Source organism: Mycetomoellerius zeteki, unplaced genomic scaffold, assembly GCF_001594055.1.
Source record: "Mycetomoellerius zeteki isolate Tzet28-1 unplaced genomic scaffold, Tzet1.0 scaffold426, whole genome shotgun sequence".
Taxonomy (NCBI): Eukaryota; Metazoa; Arthropoda; class Insecta; order Hymenoptera; family Formicidae; genus Mycetomoellerius; species Mycetomoellerius zeteki.
The window spans coordinates 506,481-533,235 of NW_017257421.1; the positions used below are offsets into that span (position 1 = coordinate 506,481).

At 36.0% G+C, this 26,755-nt stretch overlaps 3 protein-coding genes across 3 annotated transcripts in view; 1 reads left to right on the top strand and 2 right to left on the bottom strand.

Moving 5' to 3' along the window:
- LOC108726513 (uncharacterized) overlaps window positions 1-17,942 on the bottom strand; it is a 96,679-nt gene extending 78,737 nt beyond the window's left edge. The window contains 1 exon segment of the mRNA XM_018454126.1: window positions 17,369-17,942. Within this exon segment, the coding sequence (XP_018309628.1) occupies window positions 17,369-17,464 (96 nt within the window). The 5' untranslated portion in view covers window positions 17,465-17,942.
- A 2,350-nt stretch (window positions 17,943-20,292) lies between these two features.
- On the top strand, window positions 20,293-24,074 carry Pus7 (pseudouridine synthase 7). The gene is made up of 6 exons (XM_018454125.1): window positions 20,293-20,844; window positions 21,396-21,896; window positions 21,958-22,434; window positions 22,735-23,389; window positions 23,454-23,605; window positions 23,680-24,074. Exons 1-6 carry the CDS (start codon window positions 20,772-20,774, stop codon window positions 23,997-23,999), a joined length of 2,178 nt encoding a protein of 725 aa, XP_018309627.1. The 5' UTR covers window positions 20,293-20,771; the 3' UTR covers window positions 24,000-24,074.
- A 50-nt stretch (window positions 24,075-24,124) lies between these two features.
- eIF3k (eukaryotic translation initiation factor 3 subunit K) lies at window positions 24,125-26,102 on the bottom strand. The gene is made up of 4 exons (XM_018454101.1): window positions 25,948-26,102; window positions 24,719-24,938; window positions 24,421-24,640; window positions 24,125-24,348 (listed from the first exon to the last, which is right to left on the bottom strand). Exons 1-4 carry the CDS (start codon window positions 25,998-26,000, stop codon window positions 24,191-24,193), a joined length of 651 nt encoding a protein of 216 aa, XP_018309603.1. The 5' UTR covers window positions 26,001-26,102; the 3' UTR covers window positions 24,125-24,190.
- Between the last annotated feature and the right edge of the window lie 653 nt (window positions 26,103-26,755).

The following is a 26,755-nucleotide window of genomic DNA, read 5'->3' on the forward strand; positions in this document are numbered from 1 at the left end:
TAAAGCCTCGGGCGCTCGTTTGAGTTACGATTGTTACGGAATTGGAGGCACCTTTCGCGAAGAAACGTAATCCCCGCCGGCTGGGCGAGAATCTCACTTCGCGGAAACTATTCGCGATATTCGTCATAAACGAGAGGTCTCGCGAGATAAAGGAAAAAAAAGGGAACTGGGTCAGACATTCGCGAGATAAATGATCGGTTTTTATGTAAAATTATTCTCAGGGATCCTTTTCAAAGATTCGCTCAACGCCAAATCCGCTTCGTTCTGAATTATTCTTGTGTTACGAGCGACAAGCGTTTCATCTATTTTCTTTAAAGCGGCGTTTACAATGAGATTTTATTATTTTAAGGCGTAAATTTTAAGCTTTAAGTCTCAAGTAGTAAAAAATTGACCAATCACAATCGAATGTGAGGAGAATAATCGATTATGATTGGTCAGTTTCTTACGGTTTTAGACTTAAAGCTTAAGTTTTATGCCTTTGGAAATACTAGTCATCTGTTTTATCGATTTAGTAGAACCTACACTCATATGATTTACATATTATGGACACATGTTGTTAAGTTGGTAGTATTCCAAAATTACGTAGATGTGATGTACACACATAAAACTTCTTTAAAACCAAGAATTTTTATTTTCCAGAAAATTCCCTGATTTTTCCCTGATTTTGTGGTAACCCTATACTAACCCAAATTCTAAGAACTTAACATCGTTCGTATAATCCCTGGTCCAAACCAAGATTTTTTTATACGTACAAAGTACAAAACTTTTACATAAAGCAAATATTATTACGAGTCGACTCCAGAAGGCGATAAAAAACTGTAACTTTCTAACCTTTTTCGTTTTTGACATAAAGTCGTCGTTGGACTACATTATCGTTTATATTTTATACTTTTATTACGAAAAAATTTTTTAATCTATAAAGGTAGTTAGAAAAATATTTGTTTAAAAAATAATCGATAAAACACGTACAAATGACTTCAGGATTCACTTAAAATCTCATTGTAGACAGTGTCTATCGAACGTTTAACCCTTCACCGTGGGTCAAAATAAGATCAGTATAAGGTATACCATCTCAAGAGGATTAGGCGAATACTGCACCGAAAAAAAAGATTGGCTGCTGCAGCAAATTAGATGGTAAAATATGGCATAGTATTTTTAATTGGCTGCAACAGCCAATTTTTGATTGCTGCAGCTAATTTTTGGTTGTGTTAGCCTATCCGCAATGTCAGTATAGACAGATTTCGATTGGCTAACGCAACCAAAAATTGGCTGTTGCAGCCAATTAAAAATGCTATGCCACATTTTATCATTTAATTTGCTGGAGCAGCCAATCTTTTCTTTCAGTGTGTATTTGAAAATATTATAAATTTAAAAAGTTATAATTTTTTAAGTAAAAAAATTCATTTTTCCAAAGTTAACACGTTTACGATTTGTTAAACTCAGAGTAACCATCGTGTGACTTTTTTGAAGTGTGACCATGAAGGGTTAACGCTCTTCTTCGGCATGTGTACTGAAAGAAAAGATTGACTGAATATGGCATAGCATTTTTAATTAATAACAGCAGCCAATTTTTGGTTGCGTTAGCCTATCGAAATCCTATACTGACATTGCGGATAGTTTAACACAACCAAAAATTGACTGTTGTAACCAAAAACTGGCTGTTGCAGCCAATTACAAATGCTATGCCATATTTTACCATCTAATTTGCTGCAGCGGTTAATGTTTTCTTTCAGTGGGCGCAAATCGGAAGCACGTAGGGATAAGCGTACGATACCTTTTTCCGGTACGTGCTCGGCAAACAGGCCCACTGTGCGTAACTCGTGTGAACCATTGTAAATGATTTTTGTCGATCGCGATCTCGGTGCTCCTTAGTCTCCTCGCGCAATTGCGTCTTCGCGACGGTGCTCGGCTCGTACAAATGCACTTTCCTAAATCATCGTCGCACGATTCAAACCGCAACGCCGGATGCAATTTCGTTTCCACCAGTTGATACAGTTTCACCCCCGAGTTGCTTCGCGAGGAGCGTTGACGAATCTCGAATTTTCCTTCTCGTCTTCGGAAGGAAATGTCACGTTCTTAAAGCATCGTTTACTCGTTTCTCTTATTTAATGCCACGCAGATGTTGGAGCGAGAAATTCATCTATCCTCGGCACTGCCTGCGCATAATCTTGGGACGTGCACTTCGAATATTCCACGACCACTTTACGAGCGTGACTTCCGCGTTTCTCGGCCACGCGCGTTTTCCCGGACGCTCTCCGAGGACTCGACGCACGGTATCTCGTGGCACAGAGCTTTCCCTGTTTCCGTACGAAGAAAAAAGCCGCTATCGAGTTCCGTGTCATCGATAATGACTCATACGTCCGTTTCTGCTTCAAAACGGTTCGACGTATTTAATAATTCCTTTTATCAGCGTCATTCTCGGCATTGACGTCAAAACAACGGCGTAAATTCGATAAAGCGTCAATCTCCCCGTTTCCACTACACAGTCCACGATATATCGATAGCGCGGAATTAAAAATCCATTAGCAACGGCAGATACGAATCGAGGTGCGCTCCGATAACGAGCACGCGATCGCGAATTCGATGTGATTACGCGGTCTGAAGAAACACGTGCGCTTCTTCGAACGAGCGGCGGTCGGAGCACGTCTCTCGATCGTACACGGGCGAGGAATCGCTGCCACTGGCCCAAGAAACGACGGCACGACTGCCTCGACGCGGCGAAGGCATATGAGACCCTCAGGCCCGTAATAGCGAGGCTCTATCGAGACTCCGAAGGAAGGAACGGAGCGTGGAACGCCGGGAAAGACGGCACGTTAGAGGAAAGGATTCCTCGGTGCAATTTCGGTGGAACCTGTCACCCTTCTCCGCAAAGTTCTCGTCACAAAACTATTTTAACTTTGAAGCATCCAATATCGATATCTCGTATCAATATTTATAAATTTTTATTATGATTAAAGCCCATTCTACAATTGCGTAAGCGTAGTTGTAAGAATTAACCAATCACAGTCAAATATGAGGAGAATGTTCGACTGTGATTAGTCAATTCTTACAAATACGACCACTTACAACTACGTTTACGCAATAGAATGGGGTTTTAAGACAGAAATAGCGAAGATAGAAGGAAAAGACGAGACATGAAATTTTAGGAAATTTAAAGAGCTGAACTCTATTTTAATGGCAACTTAATCTCATGACTCTCTCTCTTAAATAGCATTTTGTTATTTTCAACTTCAATATATGTCAAAATGTAAATCAGTGTGTGTACCACATTCCATGGTTAGTTTCAAAGTAAACAATGTCCATATTAACATATGCATTTGGTGCATAAATAACAAACTAAATTTAAGTCAACAAATTTCCTTGAGTTGAATTATTTAACTCTATTGTTTTAGTTAAATTAACGACATATTGAATAGGAACAGTAACGAGAGACCTATAGAAATGATTAAAATAATTTAAATTGAATATGTAATTTGACATTATGAATTTAACAGTGTAGATAAGGAGTTCAGGATATCCCAAAGAAATTTTATGTTCATAATTATATTTTTTAACAGTATATATAATTATTATTTATTCTCTTGCGAAATAGAAGAATGTAAAAATAATGAATTTTAAGACTCCTGGGCAATACTTTTTATTTTCCTCTTCCAAAGCAATAAGGTTTTTAAGCTAACTAGGTGAGGTGTTGCGGCTACCTACCTTAGAGGTCAAAGAACGGAAAAGGAAATAAAAATACCACGATTTTTCCGATTCTCCAATAAAATTTTCAGGGTCTTTCGTCGGTCACGGCCCTGGCCGCTAACTCGTTCTACGACGATAAGTATCGGGAGTAGACGACAGGGCTGCGGAGAGGCGTAGCCCATGTTATGCGGGCGTAAGTGAGCGCTAGTTCGAAACGGGGCGAAGCAACACACTCTCGCTGGGTGAGGGCAACGTCGACAGGCAGAATGCAGGCCCGAGTGAGTCACTGACTCTCCCGCCGGAATGACCAATCAACTAAAGAGCCCAGAACAGGGGCCCCTCTTGCGCCCGCAGAACGCACACCGTCAGACCGACGCAACCTAACCGTCGTCATACAACACCTAACCGGGGTCATATACGTTGTACGAGTGGCTCGTCAAAATGCTATTAGCGGCCGTTTGCTCCTAGCCCATTCAAAGGCCCTTCGCCTTCACCACGTTGGAAACGCGCGCCATTGCGACCGAGGTGGCTGACCGTCCCCTCGTCGATTCTCTCGCTTTGGGATTACGCCAAAAAGGGTCTTCAACCCTTTAAACCCAGTGGCCCAGATACCTGCTGACGTAATTGACGATCCTACCATCGTGACGCGTCTCTCCCTCATATTTTTTAAGTCCTTACGAGAACTCTGAGTGGAATTTTTCTTCCGAAGAATTTCTTACTCGACGCGAACGCGCAGCCGTTACGAAAGCGGACGTGCAATCAAGGTGCAGTAAACCTTCGCGAGATTCCTGACATAATGTATGTACAAAGAGCGTTCTCTCCCTGGGATAAACGCTCCGGGATCGTAAACGTGGGTATCGTGATTGCCGTCACGGCAATATATTCCCTGACCTTGTCGTTATCGCGCTCTCGTAGCGATAGAGAACAAAGGTGTTATCAGGTGTTCGGAATTGCGCCTTCCATCATTCATTAGAGGCGAGTCCGGGCGGCGGCTTTCGCGTTTATTCGCGCGGCGAAGGTCGTCAGCGAATTTATGACCGGACATTAAACTTACATTCGCGATCGAATGCACATAATTATTAAATTCTATGGTAACAGCCGAGCGATATCTCGTCCCACCGCTCCCAAAGGCTTTTCAATGATATTGACACCTTCATTCATTAAATTTATCATTACGAAGAATTTAAACGGAAAGAACGATTTGGTGAAATATGTAAAAATTTTGCTAGACGCAGATCTGAATATATATATTCAGATCTGCGTCTAGCAAAATTATAATTTTTTGTTGAACTTTTAAAATAATTATGTGGAAAATTCAAACATAAGTAATGCTGCAAGAAGATTTAACATTCTATGAACAAGCTTGAGCGTCCTACATAATTATTTTGATAATCCAATAAAATTATTTTTAGATTGGCATGCCAAATTTTTAGATATTTTAGCAAAAGAGTTTTTCCGTGTATAACTATTATTGTCACGCGGCGTCGGTATCTCTGAGAGATATTTCTGATAATATCTAACGATCCATGATTCGAATCTATCAAATAGCAGCCTTGAGAGATATTGAAATTTTAATTAATATTCTGAAATAAAACATGCTTTCCAGCAAGAAACGCAAGTGACATTTCTTGCTGGAAAATACCTAATGATTGCCAACGGTATTAAAACCCTTATTTTATAAACGTTCTTAACGACGGTGTTAATGTTATTACATTTTGTTGCTGCATAAATTTTATATGATAAAAAATGACAATATGACCACCGTCGTTAAAAGTAACAGAGAAGGGGTCTTCAAGAGAAAAAGTAGTATCAAGAGAAAAAATATCAGTGCTGGAACGGGATGTCCCTAAAGTCTACAATGAATTTTTAAGACGTAAAACTTAAGCTTTTTAAACCTTAATCCATTCATACAAAAAAATACATACTGTGAATAATTACTTGTTTCAAGTATTTCTAAAATTTATATGTCCTCAAATCTATTATAAGCTAATCTATAATTCATTACAAACGTCATATTTATTTAAAACAAATTCTGAAATTTATATTTCAATCAAAATTATTAAATTAAAATTAGAATTACTTATTATACAAGTCGCTTCTTCAACTTTATAATATTCTTCACAAGGAAATAAATTCTTGTTTGGAGTGCATTTAAGATTATCATAAAGAAAATATTCTTTATTAAAGATAACCGTTATTTAAAAAAGAATATTAATTGAGTGATCACTTTTCTTAGAATGATATTTTTTATGCATAAGAAATTAATTAATCATAATGTGAGGAGAATAATGGACTATGCTTGATCAATTTTTTAAGTCTTGAGGCTTAAATTTTACGCTTCAAAATCTCATTGTGGACGTCGCTTAGGGCCAATGCCGCAGTGGCGTAAGTACGACGCGGGGCGCCGACGCCTACTCTTATGCTGCCCGGAGTGCAGAGCTGCAAGAGTGCTGCGCGAGTCTGCAGGCGGCGGCGATCGATTACTTTTACCGGTAGAAAGGAGCAAAGCGCGCGTGGCGACGGCGACGACGACGCGGACGACTCCACCTCGTGCTCTCCAAGATTTCTCTTTCTTCCTTCTTCCCCGAGAGAGCATAGATATATTAATAGCTACGTTTACACCGTGCGCTTAGTCCGCGACCTATACGATAGGTGTCTTTGTTTAATATACAGGATAAACAAGGGCATCTATTGTATAGGCCGCGGCCTAAACGCACGGTGTAAACGTAGCCAATGACAATGATCGTTGTTCCCTGTGCAAAATACTTGCTATTATAAATTTCTATTAGTATTGCGTCTCGCGTGTCGAGGTGTGTTACTTGTCGCCGTTAACGAGTTTTGTTAGCGAGGCTGAGAGCGTTTCCACGCTCGCGGCATTGAACAACGAATTGATCTTTCAACTCGCTCTCTCTTTCCATCATCTCCTGTGGTCTAAACAGCGCGGAAATGCTCATACAAATAATGTAATTTGGAATCATCCGGCACGAAGTTAAATGTAGCGCTGTAATTTTAATCGTCATGAATTTAAGCGTGATAATTCACCGCACAAGATGTTTAAGCTCGCATTCCCGCACGAACGTATGAAAGCATAATTTATATCGAGTCAGTATGTAAATTTACTACAAATATATTTCATCACGCGTTAGTACGTCGCAACGAAGCAAATGTTATTGTCGTTTCAATTATCGTAATTATTATTCAATTGCCAACCGGTTCGAGCACACGGCACGTAATTCAACTGGACGTCAAAATGATTTTCGGCGAATCAGAATGTCGGCCGCGTTCAAACGCGATCGACGTGCAGCCGCGCGTTTGAAATTCCACCAAGAAGCGAGGCTCGCACAATCGAACCCATTGAGGTTAACGCATACTTTGACCGCGGTGAATATCTATTTTTAACGTAATGGCATCCGCGGCTGACTGCCGCATCCAGCGGTGCATCTACCGATCGAGAGTACACCGAGAGTCAATAAGACTCGCGTCGTGTGCTGTCCGCCGAGTGTATACACGCGGTGAAATCTCTCGTAAATAAGACGAGTGCACGCGGCGGGAGATAAGTGTGAATTAATGGCCGTTTGCCCCGGGGTCGAAAGGTCGAGTACACCAAATTGATACCGTACAATGGGAGAGCAGACGCAGCTGCCCGCTTCTAAATAGCCGATACGTAACGAGCGATCAACTATGCACGCTGGAAAAATTGCATTGAGCTGTTTAACCCTTAACCTCTCTTGCTCACTCACGCTCCTATAACGTGCATCCTACTTGCGCACGTCGGAAGAACGTCGAGCCGAAACATTCCATCGATGGATGCGAAACGGGTTAATGTATCGTAATAAGCACTTTTAACCCCAGAATGCTATCGCTATTGAATGATTTAAGATTCTTATTGATACGTAAATTTTACATACACACGCAAATATTCTATTGCTAAGAAAAGTGATTACTTTATTTAAGTAAGTAACGGTTATCTTTAATAGAGAATTTTTTCTTGATAATAATCTTAAAATATATTTATTAATTGTTATTATATACTCAAAACAAGAATTTATTTTCTTTTGAAAAATATTATAAAATTGATCGAAAAATATAACAAACAAATCGAATTTGGTTTAATTTAATAATCTTGATTGAAGTATTAAACTCACTAGGATTCAAAATAAATTTTGAATAAATTTAATGAACTTATGATAGATTTACGGATATATGAACTGTTAAAATTAATGTAACACAAGTTTATCATTTAACACTTTTATAAACACAGATAATCAAATTATTAATTAAAAGGAAAGAAAGAATAAGCCATCAATATTTCTATCTTAAAATAATATAGACCCTCTAAAACTTTTAGACTGAATCTCACTCTTAAAGATTGGAAATTGAACCATTATTTTTTAAGACTAATTCAATTTTCACTTTTTAGAGTGAAAGATTCCACTGCAGAAAATTTAGACAATATGTTGTTCAATTATATGAGTGTTATCTCCTATAAATTAAACTTAAATATATAATATAACAAAATAATAATACAAAAGTTTTTAAAAATTGAAATTATTTATCTTGCTTTCTGGTATAATATCCACTATTCTAACCATCAAGGTTTCAAAACTGATACATAATACAGGCAGAATTTTTTAAAAACTTGTCTCCGCTTGTCCTAGCTTTTAGCGAGGTAGATTGGGTTTCTTTATGACCATGAAGGCTTGGCTTAGCGCTCAATGACCTCGTTCACTTGTATGTTTTACGTATCGATAGCGTTCTAAGGTTAATACAATAAAATATCGTGTTTCTCACATACCCAAGTCAGTCGATACCGTATGCCAGATGGAAACTTGACGTTAAATCAATGTTTTTTCGACTTGCGTACTCAGCAATGAGAAGAGAATCTCTATATAATACTTGAAAAAAAAAATACTAAGTATAATGAAATAAAGTTTAATCTAAGAAGTCACGTCGCGATTCACGCTTATCTAAAACGCGACACGCCACCGGGAAGTGCGCGAGGAATAATAAGGTACACCGTATAATTTATTTGCTTTCATAATAAAGTCCGTTACTCGAGCTCGCGCGGATGAGCGCGAACGTTTATAGTTTGACTTGGACGTTACGACGAGCGAACAATGACGTATTGCGGTGGTGCAACGACTAAACACCATCGTGTTGCGTGTCTATTTTCGTTGGATTAACCACCGTCATCGCCCAACATAGCGATAAGTTATCCGCGCGCGCTTACAAATCGAAAAGGTCGCGATTATTTATACATTCGACACGTTTCAAGGCGACCCCCGTCATCGTAAAAAAAAAGTTTCGGCATATTCCGTGAAATTGTTACGAGAGAAAAAAATATGCGCATAAATTAAATCGTTTGCCGGAAAGCAACGAAGTGCAGCTGCTCAAATATACGAAGTTTTACTTCTGGTATCTTTCATTAAAATGGAAACACGAAACTCGTGGAAAATACGGGGGAATACCCGTAATGCTGTCGATCGGAGAAGTCTCGAAATTCTGCTCAAAATTGCATTACGCAAGTTCGAAGTAACAACGTGTTCCGCAAGAAACAGGCTGGATTTCGGGCTCCTCGGTAATGCTAATTCGCTCGGTAAAATGTCGAATACTGACGGGGAATTCCTTGCCTCGAAGTCAATCGCACGTTTCGGTTTAGCGGAAAGGAAAGATTTTGACGTTCTGGCGTTTAACGAAATATTGCAGCGCGGCGCGGTCCATTGGAACGTAACGGATAAGATCGCGAGAGTAGAATTTTGGAACAGGGCCAGGACGGTTGTTAGGATAGAGATCGGCCTTAAAGTGGAACTTCAGTCCTCATGAAACGTGTCGGCTCCTGGTCGAACGGCCTTATTAACATTTATAGCGCAGATTTAGCGACGCCATAGATTTTGCAACTTCGTGATCCCGTGGAAAGCATCGAAAATGGCTGATACCTTTTAATCCTTGACGATGGATTACGCACATGAAATTTGTATACTTCGCTATTTTTGTATATTTTACAGCCCGAATTATGCATATACTTTTGTTATGTTCACGTACAGCTTTAAACGTTAATAACTTTGGATACATACATGATAAATGCAAGCGAAAAATGGCATTTAAATACTGAAATTCTAAGATTTTTTTATGTGTACTCGATATTGAGTTAATTATAAATTAAAATAATGTATTTAGACTATATTATACAATTTTAAGCGTTAATAATTTCGAACATATATACAATAAACGGTATTTAAAGGATTGGAATGAATTAAAATAATGTTTTTAGACTATATTACGATAAAGCTGTGTGATTAAACTCCTAAATGCAGTTTGTAGGACCTTTTCATCATATAAACATTCAAAGTTATTAAAGTTTAAAATTGCACACGGTCTTTGTAAACACCCTGCATATTTATAATTAAAGACCAAACGCTAAATATGAGAGAATTATTATTGGAACTATCGGTATAAAAATTGTGCAGATAGGGATGTACTCTTGAGGGATAATTAGCCTACGTGTCGTGCTACATTGTTAGCGCTCGATTCGCAGTAGCTATTAACAGGGTCAGCGTGTTAATCAAGACCACCGCAGGACGGAAGAATAGAAGCGGGACGTAGCCTTTAATCCATTTGCGCTCATGAGCATAAAACCGTCTATTATCAACCGAGGCAATTCCAACGGCGATGAAGCAGAGCCTGAGAAAAAAAATGGCACACGCTCGTAAAGGGCGTTTTAAGTTCTTTAAGCTTCTCCAACAATTTCCCTATTACAACATTCCATTCTGTCGCCGGGAATAAATCTTGATTAAATTCATTTCGTTCATCCGCTCATGCTACACCTTTAACAATTACACTCCGGCACTTATGCAGTACACTTTCTCAATTGTGAGTGAGAGAGAGAGAGAGAGAGAGAGAGAGAGAGGAGGCTCGCTCATATATAAAGATTAAAAAGACCGCCGACATAAAAATGGATAGAAAAAAGCGTCGGAGTAATGCGCGCGAGAACAAGGCTTTGGACGATGACTTCCGCGTTAACGACCTGGCAAAGGAGAGAAAAAAGGGAGAAAAAGAAGAGAAAAGTCATCGCGTAACGTCGATCAACTGGAAACCGGTGTGCTGCGCATTTACCTTTCGCGGTGTGTAATGACGTGCGCTAATTGTGGCACGAGACGCTCCTCGCGTTACACACGTTCACACACGATTGCGTCACGGATGCGTGCCAGTTTCTGCCTACGTGCGGCCTTGAAATGCGATGTCAATGTCGAGCCATTTACTCTTCCGTTTTCATTTTTCTTCCTGCTTTCGTATTCGCGGTTCACCTTCCGCTTTCGAAATGCAGCTCGATTAGTTGAGATAATTATAATAACTTGTATTCACACACACATGGAAAATTTCTAGGTTAAATTATACTCTTCAATCTATCGTAAAATAGGATCGATATATTAATAGAACAATCATATTTATTATTAACAGAGGAATATTTTACTCTTGAATGGAAAATTTTTAAACTAGAATAAAATGATCTCGGACTTCGGTTTTGTGCCAAATATTATGACGTCAGCGTCGTGAATTATAACATCGAGTACAGATATTCCAAACACATGAATACATAAATTTAATGCCTAAATTTTAAGCAGAATCGTAAGGTTCGTAACATATTCCTGTAAGACTTGTAAGAATTTTTTTAAGTGCTTATACCTTTATACAATATTTTTGCAGACAGCTTCTTACTAGCCATAAAATTTACAAGAAATCAAAGATATTTACGAATAATCGTAAGTCTTACGATACATACGCATAAAATTAGAATACTAGTCATAATTGTTCTCTCTCTTACAAGTTTTACGAAAACACATTATGAGTCTTACGATTCTGCTTAGAATTGACCCATAAATTTATATACTCTTATCTAAAGACAATAAGTCGATTTCACTTATAATCCGAGAGAGGAAAATACAAAGTATTAATCTTATCTTAATATTGTTTTATTTCTGTGCTGTAAAAAGCATCATTTACAATGAGATTTTAAAAGGTAAAATTTAAGTTTTGAACTTTAAGCTGTAAGAAATTGACTAATTATAGTCGATTATTCTTCTCTCATTCGACTGTGAATAATCAAATTCTTACGAAATTAAAGCTTAAATTTTGCGGCTTAAAATCTTATTTATTGTGTAGACTTCGCTTAAGATTGCGATAAGATGAAATACGTTAAGTATATTTTTTTATCTCGTTATCAGAAATCCTTTCTGAGAGAATAAGATATAATAATTTTTAAGAACTATAGACAAAGAGTCGTTTTATGCTTAAGTCTACTTATCTTCTTATTGTACATATAAAATATAAATAAAAAATAAACTTTAATTTTTCCTATGCTATTTCATCAAACACGCCTTGTTCTTATTCTTATCAATCTTATTCTTGAGTTGTACACTGAAAAAAAATATAGTCAATTTTAATAAATATTTAGTTCAATACTGCCAACTAAACATTTACTTACAGTAAATAAATATTTGTTCAGTAAAAAGAATGATTGTTAAATCAAATTAATGTTTCTTGTATCAAACAAATATATCTTTAATATTTAGTTGGCAGTATTGAACTAAATATTTGTTAAAATTGACTATATTTTTTTTCAGTGTAGATACTTTGTTTTCATTCTTCTTCAAACCCACATATTATCGCTCACAAAACGAATGTAATATAAATGTACGTGATCGGAGTATATTGAACTCGGGTCTCTGCTAAATCCAAATAACTGCGGATCATTCATTCTTAAGATACCTAAATCGACTCTTCTTTAATTCGCCAGTATATATACGACACATATCCCGTGAACACTCGACGTGATATGAAATATATATATATAACGAAACGTTAATGCCGAACACGTGCTGCTCATTCAAGAGAGGATAATTTTCTGCACAGACGGCACTGATAAGTGCTTGGACAAGCTGTATGTGAAAGAACATCGTTGTACCTCTTCGTCGAGCAACATTAACTGATCGAGTATAACTAAGCCTTGAATTTAAGCTGTGTACACACAGCGGTGTCTGTAATCTTCGACTCGAGTGCTTTCAGTGGCAACAAATTCGAGATTGCTCGATAGTGTAACAATGTATATAATTTGTATGTAAATAAATAAATGTATGTAACAAATAAATTTTTCCTTAAATATTTTGTAAATTTGTACATTCTCTTCTCGTATTCGTTTATGAAGCAAATGTTTTCTTTAGTGATTTAAACACGAAACCGCTCGAACGAATTGATCTAAACACATAATTTAGCCGAATGTTAAACTTAAGCAGAACACAAAATTCTAATAAGAGCAAAATAACATTAAGTAGAAATTATTTTAGGAAAAACCATAATGACTTATTAATTAAAAAAAATTGCTTAAAAGTCATTATCAAAAAATTCATCACCAAATCATCGTCAAATATATATCAAATGACATCACTATAATTTTTCTTAAAATAACTTCTACTTGATGTTATCTTGATTTTATTACGATTTTGTTCTATCTAAGAATATCGTAAATATGTCTTAAAATATTCGGTCTGTGAGTAAACTATCGTTATCAGAAGAAACTGTGGAAAAGCCGATGATAGACATGCTTTGTGCCGTGCCAAAAACCGTGAACTGTCGCAATTTCAGTGCGATCTTTAATCCACGTTGGCCGGGAAAGAATAATATTTCCACATCCAGAGCTTGAAACGCTCTTATCGCGCGTTAGCGTTGTAAATATTATATTCGCGTCACGCGCATGATACACAATTTAAACAAAGTCCTATTTCACGGTATGCGCCGCAATTTGCGCGCTTGTAGCGTTTATGAATCATTTGCCGCGTCACAACATCACCTATGTTACATAATAAAAGGTCGCGTGTCGCGTAGCAATAGCGGACGAGAGTCGCACGTGGGAAATGTCCTCGAAACTGACACCGAAAAAATTTTCTATCGCGGTTTTGCAAGCACGACACGTGACTTGCAACGTGACAGAATCGAAGTTTGATTAGACAGAAATACTGCTGACTACCAACTTGTAAATATACGTAGCATGCTATGTATCGAATCTCAATCCCTAAATAGAAAGACAGACGGAACGGAATTATAATAGCAATTCCAAGAACGTCAGCTTTAGGATCATGAATGCTTCCGAGAACGTGGATCAGAGATGTTCGACATTTGTCAACTGCATCAATTTTAACAGCGGAAAATTTTAGAAAATGATATTCGATTTTATTAACACTGTTCTGCGTACCAGAATTAACGCGAAACTACCTCACGGTCGCTCTAATTCGCGTTATCTTCATAACAGAATTGTCACAAATTCTTCGTCCTAAAATTCTGTAACGTTTCCAGACAAAATTTCATGATTTTCTCTGATGCTTTCAATAATATTTTGAAATTTTCATCCGAGTATTTTCCTGATTTGGAAACTACAGAACAACAAATATTTTGTAGAAATTTAACATAGCAACGTAAATTATTGCACAGAGAAAAAGGATTTGGTGGAAAATGAACAAACCAGAAGATTTTGATTAAATCAATCAGAATTCCGATTATCTCAACTGGAATTTTAGTAGAATTAGCCAGAAAATTTTCTAATTAATTTAATCAGAAAATTTTCTGGTTAAATCTACTAAAATTCTAGTTGAGATAACCGGAGTTCTGATTGATTTAATCAGAATTTTGTAATTTGTCCATTTTCAATCAAACTATTTTTCTCAGTGTATTAACCCTTCATGGTCACACTGGGTCAAAATGACCCGAGCATTTTGTGAAAAATTTAATTTTAACACTAAAAAAATCGTAAACATGTATTAAAATTTAGCGTGAAAGACGATGTATATGTAACTTTCACGCTAAATTCTAATACATGTTTACGATTTTTGTTTTAGTGTTAAAATTAAATTTTTCACAAAAATGCCACTGTTCCATTTTCTTAAAGGATGAAATTAATACTGTCGATTTGGTAACACTTTAAAGATCGGGTTATTTTAATTCAGAGTAACCATCGTGTGGCTTTTTAGAAGTGTGACCATGAAGGGTTAATGTTGGTGACACTGCTTGCATGCAAGTATTAAGTTGGTAGTATTCCAAAACTGTGTAATGTACATATATTAAACATCTTTAAAATCGAGAATTTTCATTTCCCAGAAAATTTTACAAAATTCCTTAATGTTTCCCTAATTTCTAATTGTGTGGCCATTTTGTATAATCGACATTAGACATGTGGTTAACGCGAAAGAGCAAAAAATTACTCGAATAGAACGAAATTCGCTGGTATCATGAAGATACGTGATGACAGGTAGAACGAGGCAAAAAAGTCAAGGCTCTCTCTTGTCGCTGACCTTCGCCGTAGCTTCATTAAACTATCTAAAATCTAACTAGCCGACCGTATTTCAGAATTCCGTGATTACGCATCATCTTGTATTACGTATAATACTTAGACGTGTTGAATAGATTATCGATCTCATCTTAATTTATGTCGGATAAACAGGAAGCTATCACGTTTATTTTGCATGTATTTTCTAATCGTGCATTTGAAAATTGTACAACGCACCATCTCGAATATTATATGTTATAAGTTATAAATTTTTTATAAATTATTTTACATCTTTATAAACAAAAATGTAAAAAATTTCTATTCTCATAAACTAAAAGAATTGTCTATACAGAGAAAAAGTAATATTGTATTAATAGCATAACTGACAGCAGTCTTATTAATTAAAAATAATCTTGTTAATTCAATAACAGTAATAAAAATACGTGTCCATTATACTGATAAAATATATTTAGTTTTTCATTATTTTCATTTCCATATTAATTTATTAACTTGGGCTTTTTAGCAAGCAAGAAATATTGATACTTTTAATGTTAATAATACTGTTGTTAAATAAACGAAGTTATTTTTAAACTGCTGTTGATTAATGCTGTTAATACGACATAATTTTTTCCGCGTAGAATAGTCTACATACACGTAAAGTAAACACAGATTTACAATGATTGCAAAGAAAATTACGGCGGTGAGTTGGAAAATTGCGCAACGTTTCGTCCTGAATACGTAATACCATCATAAGTATCTTTGTAAAAAAAATGAGAAATATAAGGACGGATTCCGTTCTCGTAAACTCGAAGAGTCGTCTATAGAATGATGGAGTTGATACGAAAGTGGGTACGGATTTACAGTGGTCGCAAGGAAAATTACGGTGGCGTGTTCAGTGATAAAAGTATACCGCACAACGCGGGGCAGATCGATGCAACTTTTTCCACTCGCGCGATTATCTCGTTTCACCGCTTACGGTGATAAACGGTTAACCCCAAGATGCGACTAAAATTGGATAATAACGAGCAGAAGCTCGTTCTCGTACCTTTGTCTCCCATTTCGTGCTCTTCTCTCATTTCTTTTTTGCGATTCGTTAAAGAAAATGTTAAACTGCTCACATTAAAATGAAACTACGGATGCGATATAACACGGATTAATAATTGACGAGATTCCACTACCAGTTCATTTTTCAAGAAATTTATCAATGTTGACACACTCGCGTCTTATGAAACTCAGCGTGACTTACTCTATTTTAATGTACTTGACTGCGATATTCATTTTAATTTCCATGTAATAATTTCAGTCATCAAATATATTTCATTTTTATACACTGAGAATCCTATTTGGTTGAATCAACTAATCTCTTATTTGGATATGGAAAGACAAATCCTTAATTTGGCAATAAAATAATTTAGTTGAAGCAAAAAGTTTGGTTACTGTAACGTTTTATTTGTTTTTGATAATATAAATTTTTTGCTTCAACTAAATTATTTTATTGCATCAAAATTTGTTTACCCATAAATAAGAAATTAATCGATTCAACCAAATGAGAGTCTCGTAATTATTGAAGAGAACCTAAAAGCGAAGGATCGAATTCGAAACGTCTAATTAATTTGTTATTTAATAAAGAATTTGAATTCACACACTTAGTATTGGCTCTAATTTGTACTTTGGTGATTTATATTCTTTAGAGCCTTTTATTATTCTTGATTTTTTTTTCGTCGATTATGTTTCGTGACGTTTTCGTGACAAAACGTGGAAATATTCCAACGAATAAATTCGAGTTGGTCGACATTAATAATGCGGATGAATCGGTATTGCGGATTGAGCTATATATATGTGTAATACGATATTTGTTAATTAACGATTATAGCAATATGCCTTCATAAAATATTCAAATTCGAGATATAATGTAATTATAATTACGTATACTATTTCATTCTGCATGCATTGCATCGAGCATAAATTGCAGGACTGGCGCACCTTGCTTTAAAGCAAGCAAATAATTATCATAAATAACAATTAGCATCATGTATGGGGATTAGACGTATTTCGTTCAATAATTATAGTTTCATAAAATAGACATGTCATTATAATGTAACGTTATTTGTAAATTCAATTTTATCAAGATATATATATATATATATGTATGTATGTATATATATATATATATATAGAAAATCGATTCTGTATATAATCTACATCCTTAAAATAATCGTATTTATTTTAAAAAATTCGCGCGATCACGTGACCGCGAGAGGGAACGCGCAGATACATTCAAGTCGTAAGCTTCCAAAAATAACAATGCAATTTATTTCGATTCTGCGATCACGTGAGAGCGCGACAGACATATCGTTGACGTTCACTCACCCTGGAGATGCGCAGGGGTTGATGCGTGTCGCAGCCGCCGTGCATGCGGAAGCCCCACGGGGACCCGCCGTAGAGGGTGACTTCTCTCGCGCTCATCCCGCGTCGGCACCCCCGCTCCTCTTCGTCGACACGCGCATCCGATTTTTCCCGCGTCGCGTTGCGTCACGTTAAGTCGTGGCGCACAGTAATCGCGTAATACGCGGCTAAGTTCGCGACACTCGTGCCTGCATCGCGGATCGTCGCGCGAGGTAGGAACGCTTCTCGACGTAACGCGCGGCACCCGATGACGGTTTTATCACTCCGCGGTTATCACCGCGAGATTTTCTCGCGGTTGCCACGCGAAACGGACGGTCAGCTACGCGAAGTCGGGGTGAGAAACAGTTAACAGCGTCGATTGTCGCAACGACGGGCGCCGATTACGCCCACTGATGCAAAACGCGACGGCAAATCACACGCACGCACGCGCGCGCGCGAGACCCACACTCGTCCGAGGTTCGCGTTGGACTGACGGCGCGTCCTTCCTCCCTTCCCCACCATTCCGCCCCCGTAGTAATCCGCGCGCGTATGCCCTCCCTCTCCCACCTCCCTTCGCCCACCTGATCGTTTCGTGCTCCGCGAGGGTGCGTGCGTCCACCCCAGGACCGTTATTCGGAGATTCTTTCTGTCGCCCCGAATAAAATTTTCCTTTCTCACCTCGCGATTTTTTTTACATTGTTTGGCTGTAAAATCATCCTTAAGTCCCGATTCCACTAATGTAATGGTGCTATTTCAAAAACAATATAAAGAATATAGGCATCCCAGATAGCACACATTATTTACAAAATATTTACAAAAAATATTTATAAATATTTATAAGATTTATTTTAAATATTTTGTAAATATATTATTTTTGTGGTCTCTTTTAGATTGCACAGATCATAAACATTTATTATAAATATTATGAAATATTTATTATGAGAATGTTATAGTAAATACTATGAAAATACTTAAAAAAATATATAAAATATGTATGAAATATCTATATAACATTTCACAAAATGAATATTAATAAATATTTATCATAAATATTCTGTGCTATCTGGAATATAATTAGAATCAAATTAAAAATTATAAAACGCGAAAATTACGATAAAAATATAATACTCTGTAATTAATTAATAGGCAAAAGTAAATACATATTACATGTTTCGGTTTCACGATTGAATTCTATTATTTTATTTGTGCGTTTTTGTCATACGACAAATTTTTCAAGTTGATTGACTATAGAATAGAGACATCCAAGGATTTCTTTGTCTCTCCTGGTTCCTTGGATCTCTCTATCTTGTAGCCAATCAACAGGCTTGAAAAATTTGTCGTACGACAAACACACACAAATGAAATAGCAGCCTAAGATTAATTTTAATCTCGGTTTAATTATCTTTCTCTGATGCCTGTTCCTATCAATGTAGATTAACTTTAATTTCGGTTCAATTTACTCTTCATCTTTCTCTAATTCTTAGAACTAGAAAAAGATGAAGAGTTAGTCGAACCAAGATTAAAATTAAACTACATTGGTAAAAATGAACATTGGAATAAATCTAATAAATTACATTAGTGGACCGGGCCTAAATACTAATCGACACAACCTAAAAGTAACATAACGTCAATGTAAGGTTCATTCGCATTGCTTAAAATCCCCAAAAAATGTTGAACTTAAAATGGGATAAATATATGTATTCAAGCGTTGAGAAAAGAAGAAGCGAAAATTCTGAATGCAAGCAATGCAAACAAACCTATTTTTTTTGTACTTAACAATACAAATATATTATATATAACACATGATTCCAAATAATACAAAATCTAAAATTGAGACATAAGTTTTAAAGATATCTTTTAGATATTTTTAAGACGTTGTATATCTCGTTTTTTAATATGTGTATATATTGTCTGGGGAGTTACATAACAATTACATTGTTGAATATGAAATTATAAGATTTTGATGTTATATTATTTTGTTTAGTGTCGATTATGGAATGTTTTGATCTCTTTTTGGTTTTTGCATAATATTTTCTCGCGAAAGAAACACGATATACGTAATATTTTGAGATTTCTTTTTGTCTAGACCCAATTCTGGTCCTTCACCACCTTGTCTTCCATTTCACGCACGCTTTTATCATGCTTTCACATTTTATTGTTGTCTTCCACACAACGATGCTTATTCTCCCGGCATTTTCACGCACAATCAGCGTTGACTACCTCTTGGCTCGTTTCTCACGGATCCATTCTTTTCCTTCCTGAACGAAAAGAGAATTTGTTATGTGCTTTATTTACACGCTTCGACAGTTCAGAACAAATCGTTTCTCTTTACCGCATAGACTATGATCCTTTCTTCTTGACGTCCTCGAAAATAAAATGTATCAGTTAGATATGTGACGACTGAGATAAAATGTATTCTTTCATATAATACAGAAACATTAATTGGTTTAGGAACATTAATTGTTTACGATTGCAATATTGTTGGAATATTACAATATTGCCACATAATATTGCTGAAATAATCTATTCTGTATGACTTTATATGAATTTCTTCTTTATATGAATTTCTCTAGTAGCACAATTATTGGCACAATATTGGCCAAATATTAACCCACTATATTGGCCAATTATACATTCCAAACATTTAACATCGCCAATAAAACGCACTAAGTTTTAGTCGTAATTATGATTCTCGACTATACTTTTCGAAATTAATATTCTTTTATGTTTAGGGACACGAAAATAGCAGCGGAATTGGAAAACGGACAAAAATATCCGCAAAGACAGGATCGAAGATATAAAAGCGTGACTGAGGTTATATTGTCGAGATAAATTTGTAAAACTTAGAAACAAATGGCTGTATGCAATGTATTAAAGTAAAGTTTATAATTTTATCTTAAATATTTACCCATTTTACTTCATTCGTATCGAAATACTACAATATACGTGACTAGTTCGACGGGAACCGGACTCCATTTTGTCAGGAGAAATTTTCGCGCTGTCGCTGAAGTTGACCGCGCGATTGAAATCGATATATCGCGAGTATCGATTTTAATTCGGCCGCTCGAGAAACCCTGGCGAGATGGCGGTACGGTTCAACGTCAGAAAAAGAACATGGCGGCGTGGCACGTGGTTATGTTTGTATGTATATCGTATTGTTATATTATTTGTACATTGACGTATTACTGACGTTCCACTAGTCTTGGCTGTATTGTCCTCCTTCCGATTTTTCTCGGAGACAGATGCCATTTATTTAAAGAAGAAGAATTTCCGACATTCGCGGCGAACATAATAACTGACCGTTTGACCCTTTGGACTTAATATCACTTGATATTGTAAAAGGATTGTGAACAATCTTCTCACTTATTATTGTGTTCACCGAATCGCGATGTCCACCAATACAGACGGACGTTCTGCCGAAAATAGCAAGAATCGCTACTTCCGTGGATCAAGGCGGAGAGGTAATTTATCGTTTATAACGCTATGTTATTGTTTATAATAATAAACGATACATCATTTATAATAAACGATGTAGTAACGCTCGACAATTTGCAAAACAATCTTAATAACGACAAAAAGAGTAAATCAAAGTGTTAAGAGATTACAATTTAATTAATTAATAAATAAATAATATAATTTCATAAATGTTTCACAACTCACAGTCTTCTTCAGTACAGTATAAATACAATTAAAAATAAATTTAAACATGTCGATGTGGGATAATATCATTTATAATCTTTGATAACAAACATTTCCTGCTGCAATTGTTAAGGGTGACTTCCACCAAACTCCCATTAACTTAATTAATGGTTTATGGAGTTTTTCGACCAGCAGAATCGCTTAAGACAAATTTTTTAGTACAGTTATATAGTCGTTATTAATCTTTTTTAATTTAATAGTTTTATTCACATTATTGAATTTAATAATTTTATTTATATTATTTAATAATCCTAATTAAGTTAATCAGAGTTTTTGATCGAAATTGATCTAAATGGCGATTGTTTCTCCAAAGGCGGTTATCAGAACAAGCTTGGCAGACGGAGCTTTAAACGCACCTTAGACCGATCCCCACGAGAAAACGTGAAGAGAAGCAAATTGGATGTTGGCAGTAGACTGAAAGAATCTGACATAGGAATTACGGAATATATCAGCAAGCACCTTGGCTTTTCTGCGATAATTAAAGAAAGGTACAACGACTTTCATGTCAATGAGATAGATCTTGATGGACAAGTGGCCAAGCTGACTCATCAAGAAATCCCGCGCAATCCCAGTGACGACGAAAGTCTCGAAGATCTGAAAGCATCGGTGTCACCGACAATATGGGACCAGCTGCAAGCTTTGGGAAAGGAAAATCCTTCGAGTGTGGAAATCGACGTAACTAACATTGATAAAGTTGAACGTAGGACTATTCATACAATTGCAAAGAAATTAGCGAATGTCGTCAGCCAGACAGTAGATAAGGGCGATAAAAAGTTCCTCACGATTGTGCCGAATACTAAAAATGATACGAATGGTAAGTTGTAATTTCCTTATACAAAAAAAGACTTCTTTATAATTTTTTATTGTTATAATAGGTCCCAAGATTCGCAAAGATAGGAGAATAGATTGGAGCAGATGTGGAGGAGATTACTGTCATTTTCTATTGCACAAAGTAAACATGGATACAATAAGCGTTGTGAACCAGTTGGCCGTAAGCTTACGATCAAAGCCGAATAACTTTTGTTACGCCGGCACAAAAGACCGCCGAGCCTGGACGACTCAGTGGATTAGTTTGAGAAAGGTAGAACCGCATAACATATTGCGAGCTGGTAAAAGTATACGCGGTGTGTATGTAGGAAATTTTAAATACGCTAAAGACAGCCTGAAATTAGGAATGCTGAGTGGTAATCAGTTTAGGATAGCGCTGAGAAATGCCTGTGAGACAGACGAAAAGATCGAGCAAATAATGAAGTCGTTGCAGGTCAATGGCTTCATTAATTATTACGGTTTACAAAGATTTGGATCAGTACCTACTATACCCACACACGAAATCGGGAAATGTCTACTTCAGGGTGTGTAATCACTGTTTTCTATTATATAAGACAACATTTTTGTTTAAACAAAGTGTCTTAAAACCGCAAATATAAATACACAACGTAATTGAAGCCTTAACAGTCTAGATATTAAAAAATATTTTTTTATGTGAATTTATATTGCAGGACAGAATGTGTATATAAATTCGCACCAGAAATATTATTTAAGGATAATAAATACTATCTATGCCACTAAAGACCTTAAATTGTTAAGGCTTTAGTTGCTCAGTTGTTTTTTATATTTTTATGTAATTTATGTATATTGCACTCTTTTATTAGGTAAATGGCATGAAGCGATTGAACTGATTTTGAAACCACGGCCGGAAAAGGATAATGAATTGGCGGAGGTTAGACGAATCTATGCAGAAAGCAAGGATGCCCGTGCTGCCTATGCCAAGCTCGATAGAATCGATACAATTGAAGCTAGACTTTTGAAAGGCCTACAAATATCGGGTGACAAAAATCCTCTAGGCGTACTTGATTCAATCCCTCGAAACATTCGATTAATGTATATTCATGCTTATCAAAGTTTCGTATGGAATCACATCGTGTCGAGAAGGATAAAACAGTTCGGAACAGAAGTGGTCGTAGGAGATTTAGTTTATGACAAACAGAATTGCAAAGAGACTATAAATGACGAAACTACGGATTATCCTTTGAATGATAATGAAGACATTAAAGATAAAACTGATGTTACCTCTGTCGAAGAAAAAGATATTGAATCAACCTCGAATGAAGTGAACAAAGAAAATTCGGAGCAGGATTTTCCAACAGTGAAAATTCTTACAGAAGAAGATTTGTCGAATTACACTTTGGCCGACGTAGTCATGCCTCAGCCTGGATGGAAAGTTACGTATCCGCCGTATGCAAAAGCTTGGTACGACGAATTTTTAGCCAAGGATGGATTAACTACTGATCTTAAACAAAACAACAAGTGAGTAAGTTCACTTATATAATATTGCAATAAATTGTTACTATCGTTTACTCTCTCTTTTTAGAAAGTACAGTTTAAGTGGTGCTTATAGAAATATATTAGAAATTCCAACGAATCTATCTTGGAAGATTATGCATTATGAAAATAAACATGACGATCTAATCTTATCAGATATCGATGAAATGAGGAAGCTTAAGTCTCCACAGGATAAACCAAGTAAATCAATCACTTTTACGTTTACTCGAAACGTTTGTTTTAAAAATAACTCAAACTATATGAACTATTTTCAGATGGAAAGAACAAAGCGTTGATTATAGAAATGTGTTTGAAGTCTAGCAGTTATGCCACAATGGCTCTGCGTGAAATCTTAAAGAACGATACTTCAGCGGAAACGCAGGCCGCTTTATCGGCTGCTCACAAAGTAGAGAATATAAAGTCCAATGCAACTACTGTAAACGAATGTAGCAGTAAAAACTTGGAAATTGAGAAAGATCATACAAAAAAAATTTTTGACAAATGCCACGAAGAAGACGCTAATGTAAAAACAGATGAGACAATGAAGACAAACGATATAGAAAATATATCAGAGACACGTCAAATTGTAAAATAAAACATCTTTCGTAAATAAGAGATTGTTATTACGACATATACATCTTTTTATAAAATAAATTTTTTTAAATGTACACAGAGAGGATGAATTTTCATAATCAATTAATTTGTTAACAATATTTTTTAATAAACCAATTGATTATGAGTGATAATTGTGTAATAAATTTTATTAGAAAATAGTCACTAATATTTTTACAGACAAGCAGCCATCAAACCTGCCACGTTTTCAAAATCAATCTTTTCAGTGATATTCTTGGTTTTGATGTTTTCGTCTTGATTTGCAACGAAGATTATCGTTTTATTCTCTTCTTTCCAACCATACTTTTTCACCCAATGTTTCAATGTAGCATCTGTAAAGAAAGAAGCTTAATAAACTTTATATATTCATGCAATATTACAAATAAAAACTTTATATATCATACCATCCACGCCACCAAGCAATTGTGCCAGGAGTATTCTATCTATCGTTTGAAACGTGATTCCTACTACATGACACACAAACTTTCTTATCGAATCCTGGAAACCTACAATCCTATCACAAAGCTCTGACATAGATAACACCCTATCCCAAAAATGCTGAAAGTCGCATCGTTCCAAGATATCTCCCAGATACATGATTTGATTAATGGGGCTTTCTGCCATCTAGAGATCAACGCAACTGCATGTAAATAACTTTCACAAAAAAAGAAAATTGTCCTGTATGTTTTAATTGAGGCTTACAAGTTTCTCGCTGAGCAAACACTTGCACAACACGAAATCAGTGTGCGGTAGATTGGTCAATGCCTTCAACAATATCTGACACGTAATGTCCATGTTGAATCGGTGTGGATTTAACTGATAGAGTTTCAGAACAGCCAAATTTGCCTCCAGATCATAAGCATTTTCTCTGGATTGTATCTCAACGTATTTCTCTAAAGTCGTGAGGTTATCTGGATTGTATCTGAAAGCACATTCACTGTAGCCAATACAAGAAGAAAAAAACTAGTTCTAAATAATTATCGTAAATATATATTATAGATTAATAATTGCTTTCTATTTACACCAAAATTCAGATTTGCGACATCATAATTCAGTTGAATGCATGTTTCTTTTCATTATAATAAATAAGATTTAATTAAATTTTTACCTCTGCAATCTGCACAAGCTTGAAACCATATGTTTCACTGGCATGTTCAACTGTCCGAAATCAATTCTTCTTGAAATATTATTAAATACAAAAATTAAGAGACACAGATTTTTTTATATTGGCCGAATTTAAAATTTAAAAGGTGAAATAAACTCTTAAAGCTAATGATTATATTTGATTCCAATTAATATTTTAGACAAAACAAAAATTTTTATACACTTTATGACTACCTATCTAGATTTTACAAAAATGTAATATTTTGAAAAATCCCCATCCTTATTAAATTTTGAGATTTTTTTTACCCCTTAAATCTCAAATTGGACCAATAAAAAAATACGTGTCTTTTGGATTTTTGTGTTTAACAATATGAATGAAGGAAAATCAAATTGGTTCGACAGTTGTGACAAGATCTTTCTCTGTCTTATTAACTCATATTATGTTATGCGATAACTTTATTTTAGTAAGCAAATAATAACGTCACTATCTGAGATCACAAAGTACATAACTTTAGACTCAATAATCAACACTTGTATGAAACTGGAAAGCAACTATCAGTTATTTTCCTTTCAAGGGATACAATGATTGACATAAACGTCATTCTATTTTCCTTGACATTCAATGAATAATAAATATAAAACAAAATTTTTGTCGACTGTGTCTCTTAAAAGGAAAGCAGCCTAAGAGAATACAATAAGAATCACATTGACAAATTTTAATTCCTCATTCGTATGCGGTAAAACACTTGCGAGTAGCACGTGAAAACACGTTATAGAAAAATTATTTGTGCGGACTAAAAACGCAGCAGGGATGAAAAGCGACGAACCTTTCGATGCCTTTGAGCATTCCAGCTACAGTTTGACGCATCGCTTCAGCCATTTCTGCCAATAAAAGAGTTTTATACTGCAAATACTGTCCAATGTGGTCGAAATTAGTCGAAACCGCTACTTCGGACAACACAACCTCAAACAGGCAAGCATAGACAAGGACGTTTATAGAATGGCTGCGTTCAGCAGTGAACGCTCACTCCACAGCTGAGTGAGCGTTCGCTGCTATTGGCGTATTCTTCTAGATCTAAAATTCTTATTGGATGATCTAAAAGAATACACCAATAACAGCGAGCGTTCACTCAATAGTTGAGTCCGCTGAATGTGCAGCTACACAAATGCCTAAAGGTATCTTTTTATGCTGACGCTCGACGCTCATTTTCAGCGTCAAAATAAGTCTCGTGATAGAAATTGACGACTATTAAGGTGCCTTTTCATGCCGACGCTCGACGCTCATTTTCAGCGTCAAATAGATCACGTGATCAAAATTGACGCTTGTGCTGGATTCACACTGCATCCGATTTTCGTCGTACGACACTCCGCAACCAATCAGAAAACAGGATTCCGATGAATTTTGCTTCGTATCATCGAAATCCTGTTTTCTGATTGGATGCGGAGCGTCGTACAACGAAAATCGGATGCAGTATGAATCCAGCAAATCCAGCACGATCTATTTTGACGCTGAAAATGAGCGTCGAGCGTCAGCATGAAAAGGCACCTTAATTCACACTGGACGCGCAGCAAGCGTCAAGCAGTGGAGCAGCAACCAATCAGTGATGCGATATTTACAATGGCGTAAACAATGGC